At 44.4% G+C, this 14,543-nt stretch overlaps 1 protein-coding gene across 8 annotated transcripts in view; it reads right to left on the bottom strand.

The window, feature by feature from the left end:
• Positions 1 to 1,828: 1,828 nt before the first annotated feature.
• LOC103562081 (neuronal acetylcholine receptor subunit alpha-7) overlaps positions 1,829 to 14,543 on the bottom strand; it is a 108,368-nt gene continuing 95,653 nt past the window's right edge. For all 8 annotated transcript variants that reach the window (XM_070620615.1, XM_070620587.1, XM_070620583.1 and 5 more), the window contains 4 exons: positions 13,692 to 13,886; positions 12,349 to 12,435; positions 9,491 to 9,600; positions 1,829 to 5,369 (listed from right to left, as the gene is read on the bottom strand). In XM_070620615.1, coding sequence (XP_070476716.1) covers positions 4,851 to 5,369; positions 9,491 to 9,600; positions 12,349 to 12,435; positions 13,692 to 13,886 — 911 coding nt within the window. In that variant the 3' untranslated portion in view covers positions 1,829 to 4,850. The remainder of the gene's footprint in view (positions 5,370 to 9,490; positions 9,601 to 12,348; positions 12,436 to 13,691; positions 13,887 to 14,543) is intronic.

The following is a 14,543-nucleotide window of genomic DNA, read 5'->3' as shown; positions in this document are numbered from 1 at the left end:
ACTAAAATTAACTCCAGAAGTGCTGGAGAACCTAACCTGCCCGATGGTAGAAACCCAGAAACATACCAGTGGATGCCCAGACCCACCCCAACAGGTGAGTTCTTTTACGCTTAAATAAAAGACAATTCTACAACCAAGCAAATGGTTGCAGGATATAGAGATTTTGTTTCTTTTTGTTTGTTTGTTTAGCACACAAAAGCAAGCTACAGAATGATTAATCTTAATTATGAATGTTGACAGAAAAAATCATAAACAGGGATCATCTCAGAAACATATAGGGGTATGGTCTTAAGGACTCTATTACTACAATATAACATATTAATAGAGCAAATGGGAAAACTTTCCGATCCTCTCCATGGATACTGAGAATGCTGTGACAAAAACTTAACATCTACATTTTCCCCAGAAAGCCATAACAGTTTGAGAACACACAAATACTTTTTTATTATGACAAGGTAAATGCATGTCTTCATACAAGTTAAATGCTGAGACATTAAACCATCCCATTAATGTGAGGAACAGGATAGGTATGTCATCTGAATCACTACTTTTAAAATTGTTCTCAAATGAAATTGGCTAAGAGACATAAGGGAAATTAGTGAAAAAGGAGGCAAAAGAAAGTCTTAGACACAGAAAGAAATCACAGTTATGGTGTTTATGACATTAATATACAAAATAAACTTTTCTATGCATCCAGTTAGAAAATAAAATGGAAGAAGTCATTTCATTGAAAATGGTAGTCAAATGATAAAATATCTAGAAATAAACAATGAGAAATTCATAGGACATGTTCGAACAAAACCATAAAACTTTACCGAGTGACATAAAATTAGTTTTTGAATGCAAGCCTAGTGTTGAGAAGCCACAGCTGGTGTATTGAATTAAGAATATGCAGATTATGACCTGCTGAATGAGGGGGCACAAGCCACCCACAGAGGTCACCAGATAGTTCCCTCAGCATCCAAGCTTCCTCTTTGGGGAAGTAAAACCCATGGTGTCATTTTGACTGAAGGCACAGTTTCAATACACCCACACAAAGGAAGCAGAGTCACAAGATTTATTACAAATCCAGAAGCAAGGGGGTGCAAAGACCTGGGGAAAGGGCAGCCCTCCCGCCCAGGTCAAGGGCAAACAGGAGATAGAGAGCAGGGTAGCAGCACCTATTACTTATAAGATGGTTGAGGCAAAAGTCACTAACTTTTCCCAGGCTTAACTCTCAGTGGTCATTTTAAAAGGTGACCCTAGAAAATCAGAGTGGGAATTTATGGTGGCCATCCTAAACTCAGGTCCTCTGTGAGCATGGTTGCCATACCGTAAAATGTCTAGGAAGCAACTCAGAAACACAAAGTTATTGTTTCAGAAAAAGAAAAGTTGTTTTCTAATCACATTAGATAGCAGTATTCTCGAATAAGAAGATCCAATTAATCTACAAATTTATTGTGACCCCAATTTAAAAAAAAGATGTATGTGTGTGTGAGAGAGAGACAGAGTGTTGAGGGGAATGTTAACTTGGAAATATTGATACTAACATGAATTATTGATACTACTATGAATAAAGGCTTAGAAATTAAAGGCGTTCATAGGGAGATAAATCAATGAAACAGAAATGGACCCAAACACTTAAAGGAATTTAGTTTACAAGGAAGGTGGCATTTTGAATGGGAGAAAAGATTATAATTGTATTATGGGAATGTGCTGTTATATATTTTATTGGTGGAACTGACCAACTGTTTAGAGGGAACACAATGCATCTCTACCTCCATTTTGTGCAATAAATGAATTCCAGAGAGTTAGAAGATATAAAGGTAAACAAATGAAACCATAAGGATTTAGAAGAAAATATGAGTAAGTTTATTTATAATCTCACAATGGGGAGGGACTTTTAAAACTGGAAACAAATCCCAGGATCTTACAAAGGAAAATATGGATAAATTGACAACATAAAACTTTAAACTTTCTATATGCAAAAAAACAAATCAATAACATCAAGAGACAAATAATAAACAAATAAAAATATTTTCAAGGCATAAGACAGAAAGGTTCCAAAGTGTGAAAATTAAGAAAAAGCCAAATAACCTAATTGAAAATTGTGGAAAGGACATAAATTTACAAAATTTGCAATTACCAAAAAACATTTGAAAACATCTTTGACTTCACTCATAATAAAATAAACTAGAACAGTATTGTAATATCATTTTTCACCAATCATATTGGAAAAAAATTAAGTTTGATAATACCCAGTGCTGAGAAAGCTGAGAAACCAGCCCTTTCATTATACTCTTGGTAGGTGTATCAACTGATCAGTTTTTGGAGGCTAATCTGGCAATATCTAAGAAAATGTTCAATGCATATAGCCTTAAATCCAGCAATTCCATTTCCAAGTTGGAATTTATACCAAGATATAATCAAAAAAAGTATGCTAAGATGTAAGTACAAGGATGTAATTATAGATTTGTGTATAAAAAACGGAAATGCTTTATATGTTCGCTAATAAAAGACTAATCAAAGAAATTATAGTCCACCAAAACAATGGAATGTTAAGCAGCTATTAAGAAGAATGAGGTAGATCTTTATGTGTTGTTCTGGAAAGATCTCTGAGATAAAACACTAAGTGAAGAAAGCAAGGCCATGCATAGCATGAGTGCTAGAAAAGGAATGTCTCTCATGCCCCCTCCTTGCCCTCCCTCCCTTCCTTTCCTCCTTTTCCCAGAAGTTCATCGGTGGTCCCTATGAAAAGAAAAAACAGACAGCGTGGGAGGCCTTTGTGTTTAGACATTCACACTTTTCTAACCATATGTGCATCTTTTCCTTATTTTTACTTTTTTAAAAATGGCAGAGTAGTTATTTGGATGGTAAAAATATGAACTACTTTTGCTTTTCTTATGTTTTTCTATATAAAATACAAGACCAAAGTGTTTTTTTTTTAAAGCAAAAATGTAGCAGGGATCAATTTTTGGATAGCAATAAGAAATGAAGTATCCTCTTTATATATCAAAACACTCCACTTGTTTCTAAAGACACTTTAATAGAAAAAAAACAGAAAGAAAATATTGTGCATTGTTCATCCATCCCATGTAGAACGAGCGGACTCTGAGGACGACCCTGCTCCAAATGGTGTGATGCTGGAATGCCCTTACTCATCAACCTTCTTGTCGTAAACAAGACGTCCACAGGTGCTCACACACATACACACAGAGCATGCTCAAGCCTCCATCTTCCTCAGTGCAAACAAATCCATGTGCACTACCCAGAAATGAGTGAAATAAACAGCTGGAGAAATGTATGCAGTTTCTATTGCTCTGAAAATCTAATCTTCCTTCATGATGTACCCATCCCGGGGGTTAGAGGAAAGTAAAGATTCCTAGGAGCTCAAAGCCTTCTGTAGTTTTGAGCTCTGAGTAGTTACTGAATGAAACAATAGAAGAGAAGAGATTTTCTTGTGTCTCCCTCCGATCTCATTAAAAAATAAGAAGAATGGGAAGAGGCAAGGTGACTGTTGTCAGCTAGATAATCTAAGCAGAGAATTGTGTCACCACTTCGGTTTAAAATTAAAGTTTTCCTTGCTTTTAAAACACGCATCTCCAGTGAATCCACCCATTCAGCTGGCTTCCTAGGACGAAGCTGGGTGGACAAGCTGTGGAGAAGCAGATTCCCAAAAGCCAGAAACTGAAGCTACTGGCTGTGCAGCCTCTGTTAGCCTGCCAGCCCCTTCTGGTGACCACCACTGGTCTGTCATCCAGGAAAGTCATCAGCCACACCATCCCCTCCCCAGTTCCGGCCACACAGGGAACCAGAAAAGGTCCCGGCCTCTGCCCCCTGGCCCTGAGACATGGAGAATAAGCATAGAATACTTTTACTTTATGTTGTGCATTTGTACAGATCCATGAATTTCTAACACTAATCAACCCCACTACATTTGAAGCATCTAATGCATTTAAAAAAGACCAGAAAACACATAGATGGTTTAATTTAGATTTAGCTAATACGTTGCGCTGGTAATTCTAATAGAACTCTATCTGTCCTTTGGATTTTTCAAAATAGAGCAGACTCACTGAACCGGCTCCCCAGTGTCTGGGGAAGCACAGGAAGCTTGAGAGTTGCCTGGGATCTACAGAAATCCCCCACTTGACTGGGTCTGGTCCTAGTTCAGAACTGACAACACCTATGTCCCTCCCGATTCCCTTGACAGGATAGTTTGGCAGAAATCAGGCAGGAAAAAATATAATTTACAAGACCAACTGTCTGTTCTTTTGTTTTAAGTAGAAACAGCATAAAACTGTTTCTCTCCACCATCTTTGGTAGAGAAATATAAAAACTGAATTAAATGAAAACCAGCAGTTAGGTTTTTAGTTTTAGTTTAGTTTAGTTTCCTTTCACCAGTTAATTATTTGAATGGATTTAGTGAGTTTGGTTTATTATTATTAGTAGTTTCAATCTAAGTTTGTACACAGGCAAAAGCGTATGTGGCATTTTCATGTAGGCCTTCATGGCAAATGACATGCAGGCATGCAGACCAACTGTACAGGCCTCCCCTGGCAGTCCTGAGCTACCCGGACCTCTCTGAAGAGCTTCCCAGGCAGTGGGGAAAGGGAAAAATGACCTCTCTGTGGTCCTGCTGCCCTTAGGGTGTCCCAAGGATATCAAGTAGCCCAACGGAGAGGATTAAACAAAAACGTGCTGAGATCCTATCACTGAAAGTAACAAGGAAACTGTAACCGCCATCACTGACAGTGCCAAGCGTACATCAGAGTCCTCACATTTAATGCTGCTGTGGGATTAGCACCCCAAATTCGCCCCAAGCCAACATCGCTGATCTGTGCGTTTCCTACACACTGGGAACCAGGACCGAGTTAAGCGAAGTCCTTGGACACAGCCTCGACGAAGTTTGGAGCCGACATCAGGATGCCAATGGTGCAGATGATGGTGAAGATGCAGAAGGCCATGAGGCACAGACGGTCCACCACGCAGGCCGCGAACTTCCACTCGCTGCAGACGGCCTCACTCTCGTCCTGGCAGCGGAAGCGGTTGGCGATGTAGCGGACCTCCTCCAGGATCTTGGCCAGGTCCGGGTCTCCCTCGGACGGCTGCCCGCCATGCAGCAGGTGCTCGTCATGCGTGGGTGAGCAGGCCATGCGGCCGCACACAACTCCGGAGTCGGGGGTGGGGGCGCAGTGCACTCCTTCTAGACCTCGGAAGCCAATGTAGAGCAGGTTGCCATTGGTGGCCGGCGGCCCAGCCACCGCGCTCATCTCCACGCTAGCCAGGCTGCAGCGGCGCTGCTTGTGCTGGCAGGCGGGACGCACCTTGTCCTCCCCTGGCCTCTTCATGCGCAGGAACCACGCACACCAGTTCAAAAGGATGACTCTGGTCTGAGGAAACAACAGAGTGTTAGAAGCGGCCGGGAAGTGTGCATCAGGGGATCCAGATAGCAAGATGATCCTACACTACCAGTCCTACTTCTTGGATTCCGGGGGTGACAGGCCCCTTCTCCTTCCCAGGTGAGTTTACACAGGCAAGCAGTGCTAATGTTACAACTGTTGAGTCAAATGTGAGGCAAGAATAAAACCAGTGCAGAAAATTACCCAGGGAAGCAGCTGAATTCCTCTTTATGGCAGGGACACTGCCATCTCAGGAAGACAGCCACATGAGAGGAGAGGGCTGTCTTGGAAAGAGAGCCCTGAGCTGTGTGAACAGGGCAAGTCACTTTCCCTCTCTGATCCTTCCTCATCTGTAACCAGGGACTCTCATACCAAACTCCCTGTGAGGGAGCCCAGCGTGCCACAGCAAACTCACAGGCGTGGCTGAGAGATTTTAACTTTTCAAGGGCAACCTGGTGACATCTGTCAGACTCTGCATGAAGCTCTAGCTTTAAGGGGTTCAGACTGCAATATTAGATCGCTCCATCCCTTGCAATGATGTCATATCATTGCAAAGCAGGTTTCTGAAGTTGTTCTAATAAAAACCAAGTGCCAAGAAAGTTAACATGGAATAGCAAATGAGGGTAGTGTGCTCGCAAGTTTTAAGAGGTTGTGCTGTGCCAAGAGGGGCTAAATTGTCAAGGCATAAATACTTAGCAAATTGTTTTGACCTACTGAATAAACAGAACTGTTAGGTATTTCTTTTACCCTAGGAGCTCTGCGAGAAAAACCCTGAGACATTAAGGTGCTATGAGCCAAGAAAGTTTAGGAACCTCTAACCCAACTCATTAGGATGCAGTGAAGACTGAATAAGATGGTTTGCGGGAAAGTAATTTGAAAAGCCAGAGGCAGGGGTTGGCAGACTTTCTGTAAAGGACCAGACAGTAAATATTTTAGCTGTGTGGGCCATAGGGCTCTGTTGCAACTACTCAGCTCTGCTGATATGGTACAAAATCAGCCATAGACAGCATGCAAAGGAGCAGACATGCCTGTTTTTTAATAAAATTTTATTTGCAAAAGCACATGGTAGGCTGGATCTGGCCTGCAAGGCCAGTTTGCTGACCTCTGGTCTAAAGTGTTTTATAAACCTATGTTACCTGCATGCATAGAAGACGCTAGAGAGAAATCATTTTCTTGTTTTTTGCCTCTAATGAAAAGAAGGGAGCCATGTGAGTTCTCAAGTCTGGTTTACAAAAGCATTCCTGCAAGCCTATTTAGACAAGTACATGAAAAGTGGGCCCTTTCCATGAAATCATCCAGATACTGATTTCATTTTAATTTTGGTTTATGATGGTGGGCAAATTCCATCAGCAGCATAGCAGGCATGACTCCCATCTGTAAGTACAGGCAGTAAGTTGTGAAGTTCATATCTGCAGCACTTTCTTGGTGACCACATTTATGACATTTTATCAAAGATAATTGCAGTAGACCAGCTGAGTTCCTCTCCAGTCTGGAGACAGGCAATGAAAAGAACGAGAAGGCGTAAGAGCCGTTTCACTGCAGCTATAAAGATAGCCCTTTCTTCCTAGCAGGTGGCATTCTATATCCTGCCTACATCGCACGGGGAAACCTCCAGAGCCTGGAAAGGCTGTCTGCAGACCCTGGAGGATTTTCCATGATCAGTAAGGAGCAGGGACACATGGTCCCATGTGAATCCTTGGGTGAGAGTGGCCCTCCACATGTGGATCAAGAGACACGCCATCTCACTTGAGCCTTTCAGGGCTTTGTGAAGTGACTATAATTCTTCTATTTTACAGATAAAGAAGCTGAGGCTCAAAGACATTAATAAATTGGCTCAGGGTCACATAGTGAGCAAGTCACCTAACGTGTTTAGACTTCCACAGCCTCATCCAGAAAACGGTCCACTAGGTTCCCTTTAAGCCTCCAGTGACTTTGTCCAAACCCCCACTTGGAAGGCACCTGAAAGCCTGGGCCAGAGCCCATGGAGCACACTGGGCAGTGAGCGTGTCCAAACCCAGAGGCAGCCGTGCACATGGAGAGCTGAGCAGAAGTGCCTGATACTTCTCCTTCCCCGTGGGGGTCTGCATATCCCTTCAGCACATCTCAAGCTAAGTCTATTTTGAATTCCATGGCCTGAATCATTAGCTTTCAAGGCTAAAGAATCTCAAAAGATGAAATTATCCTCTTGGCACTTATCAAACTGTGCTCATGACCCTTCTGCTAAGTTATAGTTTTGATTCTGGCTGTGCAAATGTCACATAATGCCACTGCACCCAGCAGCATATTCTTCATAGCAACAGATCATAATAAAAGTTCCTTGGAGGCTGCTTATGTTTCAGATACACATGGAAAGAAAGAAAAATGCAGTGTGCTATATAAAATGAGGGAGAGAGAGAGAGATCCGAGCTTCACATTTCATTTGTAGCCATTGGTTGTAAGATGCTCTTGTGCTGAGAGGTGAATAATTAGCATATGCTCTTAATTAAGATTTTTCTGGAACAGTAAAGTGCTACCAGGTCATTAAAAATGGTTTTCTGTCTTCATGTCTTAATTCCCTTATCTTTACATCACTCAAAACATAAGAGAGTAGATGTGTTTATACTTTTGTATTTGCATAAATAAACACTAGAAGGAAAAAGTGGGAATTAACTAAAATGGTTATCAGTATTGGTGGTGAAAGCAGGGCGAGGGGCAGGAATGGGAGCAGGATTTCTCTATGCAAAATTGTACTTTCATTTTGACTTTTGAAACATGTAAATGTCTTACCTATTTCAAACACACAGATGGACAGACAGAAAGTGGATCAGGATTATTAGAAAGTCAGACGAGAACATAGATGAATGTGTGCAAATGTGTCCCAGCTTTTAAGCTAGGAGGTGAGGGGTTTCTCAAAACAAGCCCATGCACTGAAGAGATGTGACCTGTGTGGGAGGTGGCACCATTTTGGGGAGCTCACTCTACTGCTGATGCAAGGAGCTATGAGAGAGAGAGTCCTTATTAAATTTAAGAACTCGCCATGGAAAAGAACCCAAGGGGACACAGTAACTTTGTAAAGCCAAGTTTTTTTTTTAAAGCGGTCTTTCCTAAGTTAACTCTTAGGTAACTGTAAATTATCCCACAATGAATATTTTTTAGAAGGCCTAGGAATTCCCTGTTCCTGGAGGTTGAGGAAATGCATCTTTCATCCTGCAGCTGCACTTAGCTTGCTGGTGAGGCCTGGACTCCCTTCTGAACTTGGATGCAAGGTTGTGGGTCTCCAAAGACAGGCTCATTTTGGCATGAAAGGGTTTCTTTAGCTCCCAGTGGTCCCCAGGCCACATGCTCTGGACAGGAAGACGGGAAGTTCTGCAGGGCCCAAGTAAGAGGCCGGGCAGAGGCAGCCCTCCCCTGTCCCAGGTTTTGTTACACCACAGGGAGGTGAGGAAAGCCCAGGCCCTGCTCGGCCCTAATCGAGGTTTCCTGAGTGTCAGGTGAGGGTGGTTGTAGAGCTTCGGAACCTGGACTCTGAAGGACTCTGAAGGAGTGGGTGGGCAAGCATCAGCAAACATCACAAGGCACTAGGCAGGTGTGGCCTAGACTAAGACGACACACTATTATAATCAATCATTAATTTTTCATTCATTTTCTTTTATCCCATCCCTCTTCCCCACTGGTAACTACTAAACTTAACATTATAAGTTTTGGTTAGATTACATTCCTAGGTGTACTGAATGTATATATTCTTGCATAGCTCACTCTGTGTCTTACTCTTATCACTCCTCATTCTGCTTTGAGGATCCAGCCATGTGGCTGTGTGCTCATCTCGTCCGTTGCTTTACAACAGCTGCACAGTTATCCAGAGTAGATGCAAATGTAGTTTTAAAAACACCATGCTAGCAAAATACATGAACAGTCAGTGTATGAGTCCTGCTCTGGAATGTGAGTTTGTAAGCCCAGTGCCCAGGACCCTAAAAGCATGCTCACTATCTGTCTACTATGCAGAGAGAGATGCAGCTAGGTGAGGTCATGTAAGAAATACAGCTATTTGTTTAGGAATGCTAGCTGTTTGTGGGATTTTTGAAATAGATAAATCATCTGTGGAGCCTCCTTTGGGGACGGTAGGAGGAACGCACCCACTTGGGCATCTTGCCGCCATCGGGGTCGTGGTGGTGGTACTGCAGCACAATCACTGTGACGACCACAGAGAGGCCAACGATGATCATGGTGCTGGCGAAGTACTTGGCTGCAGAGAAAGCAGATGCAGGTGAGACCCAGGGCCTCCAAGGCACAAACATCACAGGGCAGGGGCAGACCCACACTGGGTGACAAAGCCTGAAAGCAGGGCAGGGCTACTTCTGGCCTGCAGTCCCCCGCCCACAGACCAGCAGGCAGAGGCCAGCCCAGAGCACAGAGATCTGCCTTTCTATCCCATCCTGGTGAGTAGCCTTGCCTAGCTCACTGCACTTTCATGAACTCTGTCTGCCTCCTCCTTCACTGAGACTTAACAGGCCTCTCAGGACAGTGATAATCTTGTTCCCAAGAGAAAGCACATGGATCGTTATCAGAACTGAAAACACCTGGATTTGAGGATATGGTCACCATCATGATGACTAAGGGCCACAGATGCGCTCCAGGGGCGTAACAAGGACAAACCTGCGCATCACCTGGCTGTCTTATAAGGCCTGGACATTTAGGCGACCATTGTGGAAAATGCGTCTGGCCCCTTTTATCCAGAAACACCAGGGGGTGCTAGTTGTCCAGCCTGAGGAAGAGGTTAGCAGCAGTGACTTTTCAGGCTAAGAATATCAGCTTCAGCTCTGATGGGCAAGGAGGTATTACTCTACCTTGGCCCAGGTGAGAAGGAGCATGGAACATCTGAAAGAGTTCCCCACCCTGGGGTCCACTGGCTGCCATCTGTGAGTTTCGACAGGCTGCTCTGCCTCTCTGGGCCTCAGGTTCTTCAGCAGTACACCAGGGATGGAAATGTAAGATTGGTGCAGGAATTAGCAATTATATGGGCGAAAGGTCTAGGAGAAAGCCTGGCACAGGGGAGGTGTTCTTTAACTCGCAACTCTATTAAACCCTCAGTGTATCTGTCTGCCCAAGGGGCCTGAGCTCTAAGCAGAAAGCATCCTGGCACAGAGGCTAAGTGTACGGCCACACACCTGGTTAAGAACACCTCCTGCTCTCCAGGCAGGCAGGAACTCACTGCTCTCCCATGGAGACAAAGAGGTACCTGCGAGGAGCTACCAGAGGTGGATATTTGAGACTTCAAGTTCGCATCAGGGACCTCCAAGAAGGAGAAGGAAAGTGAACCAAACCATGACTGTTATGGTTTAATCGTGTCCTCCTAAAATTTATGTTGAAGCTCTTACCCCAGCACCTCAGAACGTGACTGCATTGGAGATGGGCCATTAAAGAGATTATTAAGTTAAAATAAGGTCGTCAGAGTGGGGCCTGATCTAGTCTGACTGGTGTCCTTATAAGAAGAGGAACTTTGGACACACAAAGAGACACCAGGGATGCCCAAAGAGAGGAAAGACCAAGTGAGGACACGACGAGAGGGTGTCCATCTACAAGCCAAGGAGGGAGGCCTCAGGAGAAACCAAACCTTCCAACACCTTGACCTTGGATTTCTAGCTTCCAGAACTGTGAACAAATAAATTTCTGTTCTGTAAGCCACTCAATCTGTGGAATTTTATTATGGCAGTCCTAGCAGACTAATGCAATGACCTATGGAAGGAACCAGGATCAATGGACACCCTGAAATCCCAACACCACAGGTCAGAGACCAACAGCATCCCATCCTTCTAGACGAAAGCTATGCATCAACCTAGGCTCTCCCAGCGGGTTCACCAGTCAAGGCAGGGCCAGCCGACTGCCCCATTAATGGTGCTTTCTGCTGTCAGTCTCTATCGGCAGCATTGTGTTGAAAGGTAGAAAGAATGGGTCAGACCATCAAACTGAAAGGTAGTTCCTCACTCTCTGGATGGTAGTAAGAGAAGTATGACACCCACAAACGTTTTTCATACCAACAGTCTCTCTGGCAAAAGTATTACACATACAGGAAGTTCGACACAAAGGGCCTTGGTTTCTTAGTTTTTGAAGCCTAAGGGTATCCATGTAAGACTCCCCCATTCCTACCCATCCTTAGTTAACTACACAGGACAGCCTTTAGGTAGGAATGGGCCAACAGGAGTAATAACAGACTGCATTCCTGAGGCTGACCACCACCAAATGGGAGGGGGACTTCCATATTAAACCTAATACCCATTGGGAGATGTTTGCTTCTGGTCCTCACAACTAGCTTAGAGGTCTGGTCCCTAATCAGGAACAGAACCCTGCCTTCAGTGGTGAGAGTGCTGGATCCTAACCACTACACCATTGAGCACCCCTCCACATGCTCCTACTTGCTCCAATCCAGGGCGGCACATGGCAACAAGTGATGCTGTCCCCTGTTTCTGTCGTCCCTCCCTGGGCAGAATGCCATGCCTTACATCTGTCCTGGCCAAAACGTATTTGTCCTCTTCACATCTCCTCACATGCTTGATCTTTATACAGAGACATTGAGTTATCTCAGAAAACAATGGCTAAGAGTTAAAGTGTGTGCTCCTCCCATGTTAGCAAAGGATTTGTGGAAAAACAATGACAAATGAAAATAACGAATCTCTAGTGGTAAAATCTTTGGCCTCATAACAAGCATGAGGGGGAGAATTAGGGGAGGAAGGGGGCATTTCTGCACCTTGCAGCCAAACCACAAAACTGGACTCTCCGCTCTCCTTACACGTGCCCAGGTGAGCAGAAGCCACGGATCACTCTGAATAGTTAAAGCAAGTCATATCCTCACAGCAGAAAATGGGGCTCTCCATTTCTCCAAAAACTGACGCTCTCCAGGGCCCCAGAGGACGCGTTTCTGCTCCCTGCCTGTGCTAGGAAGTCCTGAGCATTCTCTAAGCCTATCTCTTTCAGAGGAGCCCGACTCTTGCCTTACCTATCAAGGGCACTGAATCAGATGTTGCAGGCATGATCTCAGCCACCAGCAGCATGAAGACAGTAAGAGACAGTAAAACTGTTATTCCTGAAACACAAACACACAGCAGCGCCTGAGACAGAACAGATGATGGGGCCTAAAGTCCATCTAACTGGGTTCCTAACCTGAGATTCAGAGAAATAGGGAGGCGTTGGGGTCGGGGGTCTGTGGCTTTCCTGAAACTGAATGCATGGTTTTCTGTACATATGGGCATGGGCATTTTTCTGGGGACAGTCCATGTCATTATCAGAGTCCCTGGTGGAGACAGGTTTAGGAGCCAGACCTTTAGAACAACACAAAATGAATTATTGAACTTAGTACTAGTCTCTCTCATTTTCTTTATTATGTTAGTATTGAGAGGTAGTTTGATGTAGCAAGAAAAAGAAAACATGCAGTCCAAAGGCCTGGCATCCAGTCTTGACTGTGCTACTTACTAGCTGCATGACCTTGGATAAGTCATTTAACATGCCCGAGCCTCAGAATCAGAAGATAGTTGTTTGAGAATGATTTCTTTTTTTTTCTTTCTTTTCTTTTTTTGAGAAAGACTAGCCCTGAGCTAACATCTGCCACCAATCCTCCTCTTTTTGCTGAGGAAGATCAGCCATGAGCTAACATCTGTGCCCATCTTTCTCTATTTTCTATAAGTGGGATGCCTGCCACAGCATGGCTTGATAAGCGGTACGTAAGTCTGCACCCAGGATCCGAACCAGCGAACCCTGGGCCACTGAAGCAAGGTGTGAACTTAACTACTGTGCCACTGGTCTGGCCCTGAGAATGACTTCTTCAGGTACTAAATATCATCATTAGAAACTCTGTGAGATGTTGAGAAACTCATTTCACCATTCTAAATCTGAGTTTTCTTATCTTGTTATTGGATGATCATAAGGAATTATGCCCTGTGAGGCAATATACAAGTGCAGGTTGATACTATTTCTTGTCCACAACGATGCTGGTTGGTTGCCACCAAGGAACAGGGTGGGTGGCAGGAAGGCAGAAAGCACAGGCCCCCAGAGGAGAACTGATCCCTTCTTTGATGTTCTCATCCTCTGTGTGGAATCAGAGGATCCTATTGGCATCTCAGGAGGGCATGGCCATCCAGCAGAGCCTAAATCAGGAGCCTGTGGTGGCAGGGAGATGCCCTCAGCTAGGAGGTCAGTGTGTGAGGCACTAAGCAGGCCCTGCAATATCTCCACACCTGGAGCCCTGACGTGCCCCTCCGCTGTCCACAGTGAGCCCTAGAGAGCTGACCTCAAGGCAGGGCCCTCCAGCCATCCCAAACTCCCTCCACAGGTCCAGGCACTTACCAAGCGAGATTTTCTCTCCAGAGTCTGCAGGGAGCAAGAAGACGAGGAGGGCAAGGGCTGAGATGAGCACACAAGGGATGAGCAGGTTGAGGCCGTAGTAGAGAGTCCTGCGGCGAATGGTCACTGTGAAGGTGACGTCCGGGTATGGCTCTTTGCAGCACTCATAGAACTTCTCACTTCTCTTACCGGGGATTCCTCCATGGGAAGGGGGAAAAAAGGAGGCTGTTGTTTGAATAAAATCACCCTGTTTATTCATTTTTTTCTTTTTTTATTTTTTGAGGAAGATTAGCCCTGAGCTCACATCTGCTGCCAATCCTCCTCTTTTTGCTGAGGAAGACTGGCCCTGAGCTAACATTCGTACCCATCTTCCTCTACTTTATATGTGGGACACCTACCAAAGCATGGCTTCCCAAGCGGTGCCATGTCCACACCCAGGATCCAAACCCATGAACCCCAGGCTGCCGAAGCGGAACATGCGAACTCAACTGCTATGCCACTGGGCCAGCCCCCATTTGTTCATTTTAATGGATATAGCATGTAAACATAGCCATGGAGTTTGCTAAGTGCTAAAAAATTGAGTAATCATTGTTCGAATAAGCACTTTCTGGTTTATTATAGTTATTTAAGGGTATTTTAGTAATATTTGAACAAATTGGCAGATTTTTTTTGATGGATTGGAATTACATGTGCTATAGGCTGAATGTTTTTGTCTCTCCAAAATTCATATTGGGGGGACATAGATGTTGAAATCCTAACACCCAAGGTGATAGTGTTAGGAGGTGGGTCTTTGGGGAGGTGCTTAGGTCACAAAGGGGAGCTCTCATGAATGGGATTATTGTCCTTATAAAGGAG

Source organism: Equus przewalskii, chromosome 1 (assembly GCF_037783145.1).
Source record: "Equus przewalskii isolate Varuska chromosome 1, EquPr2, whole genome shotgun sequence".
NCBI lineage: Eukaryota > Metazoa > Chordata > Mammalia > Perissodactyla > Equidae > Equus > Equus przewalskii.
The sequence above is the reverse complement of the archived record's forward strand: the minus strand, read 5'-3'. Positions and strand labels throughout refer to the sequence as shown.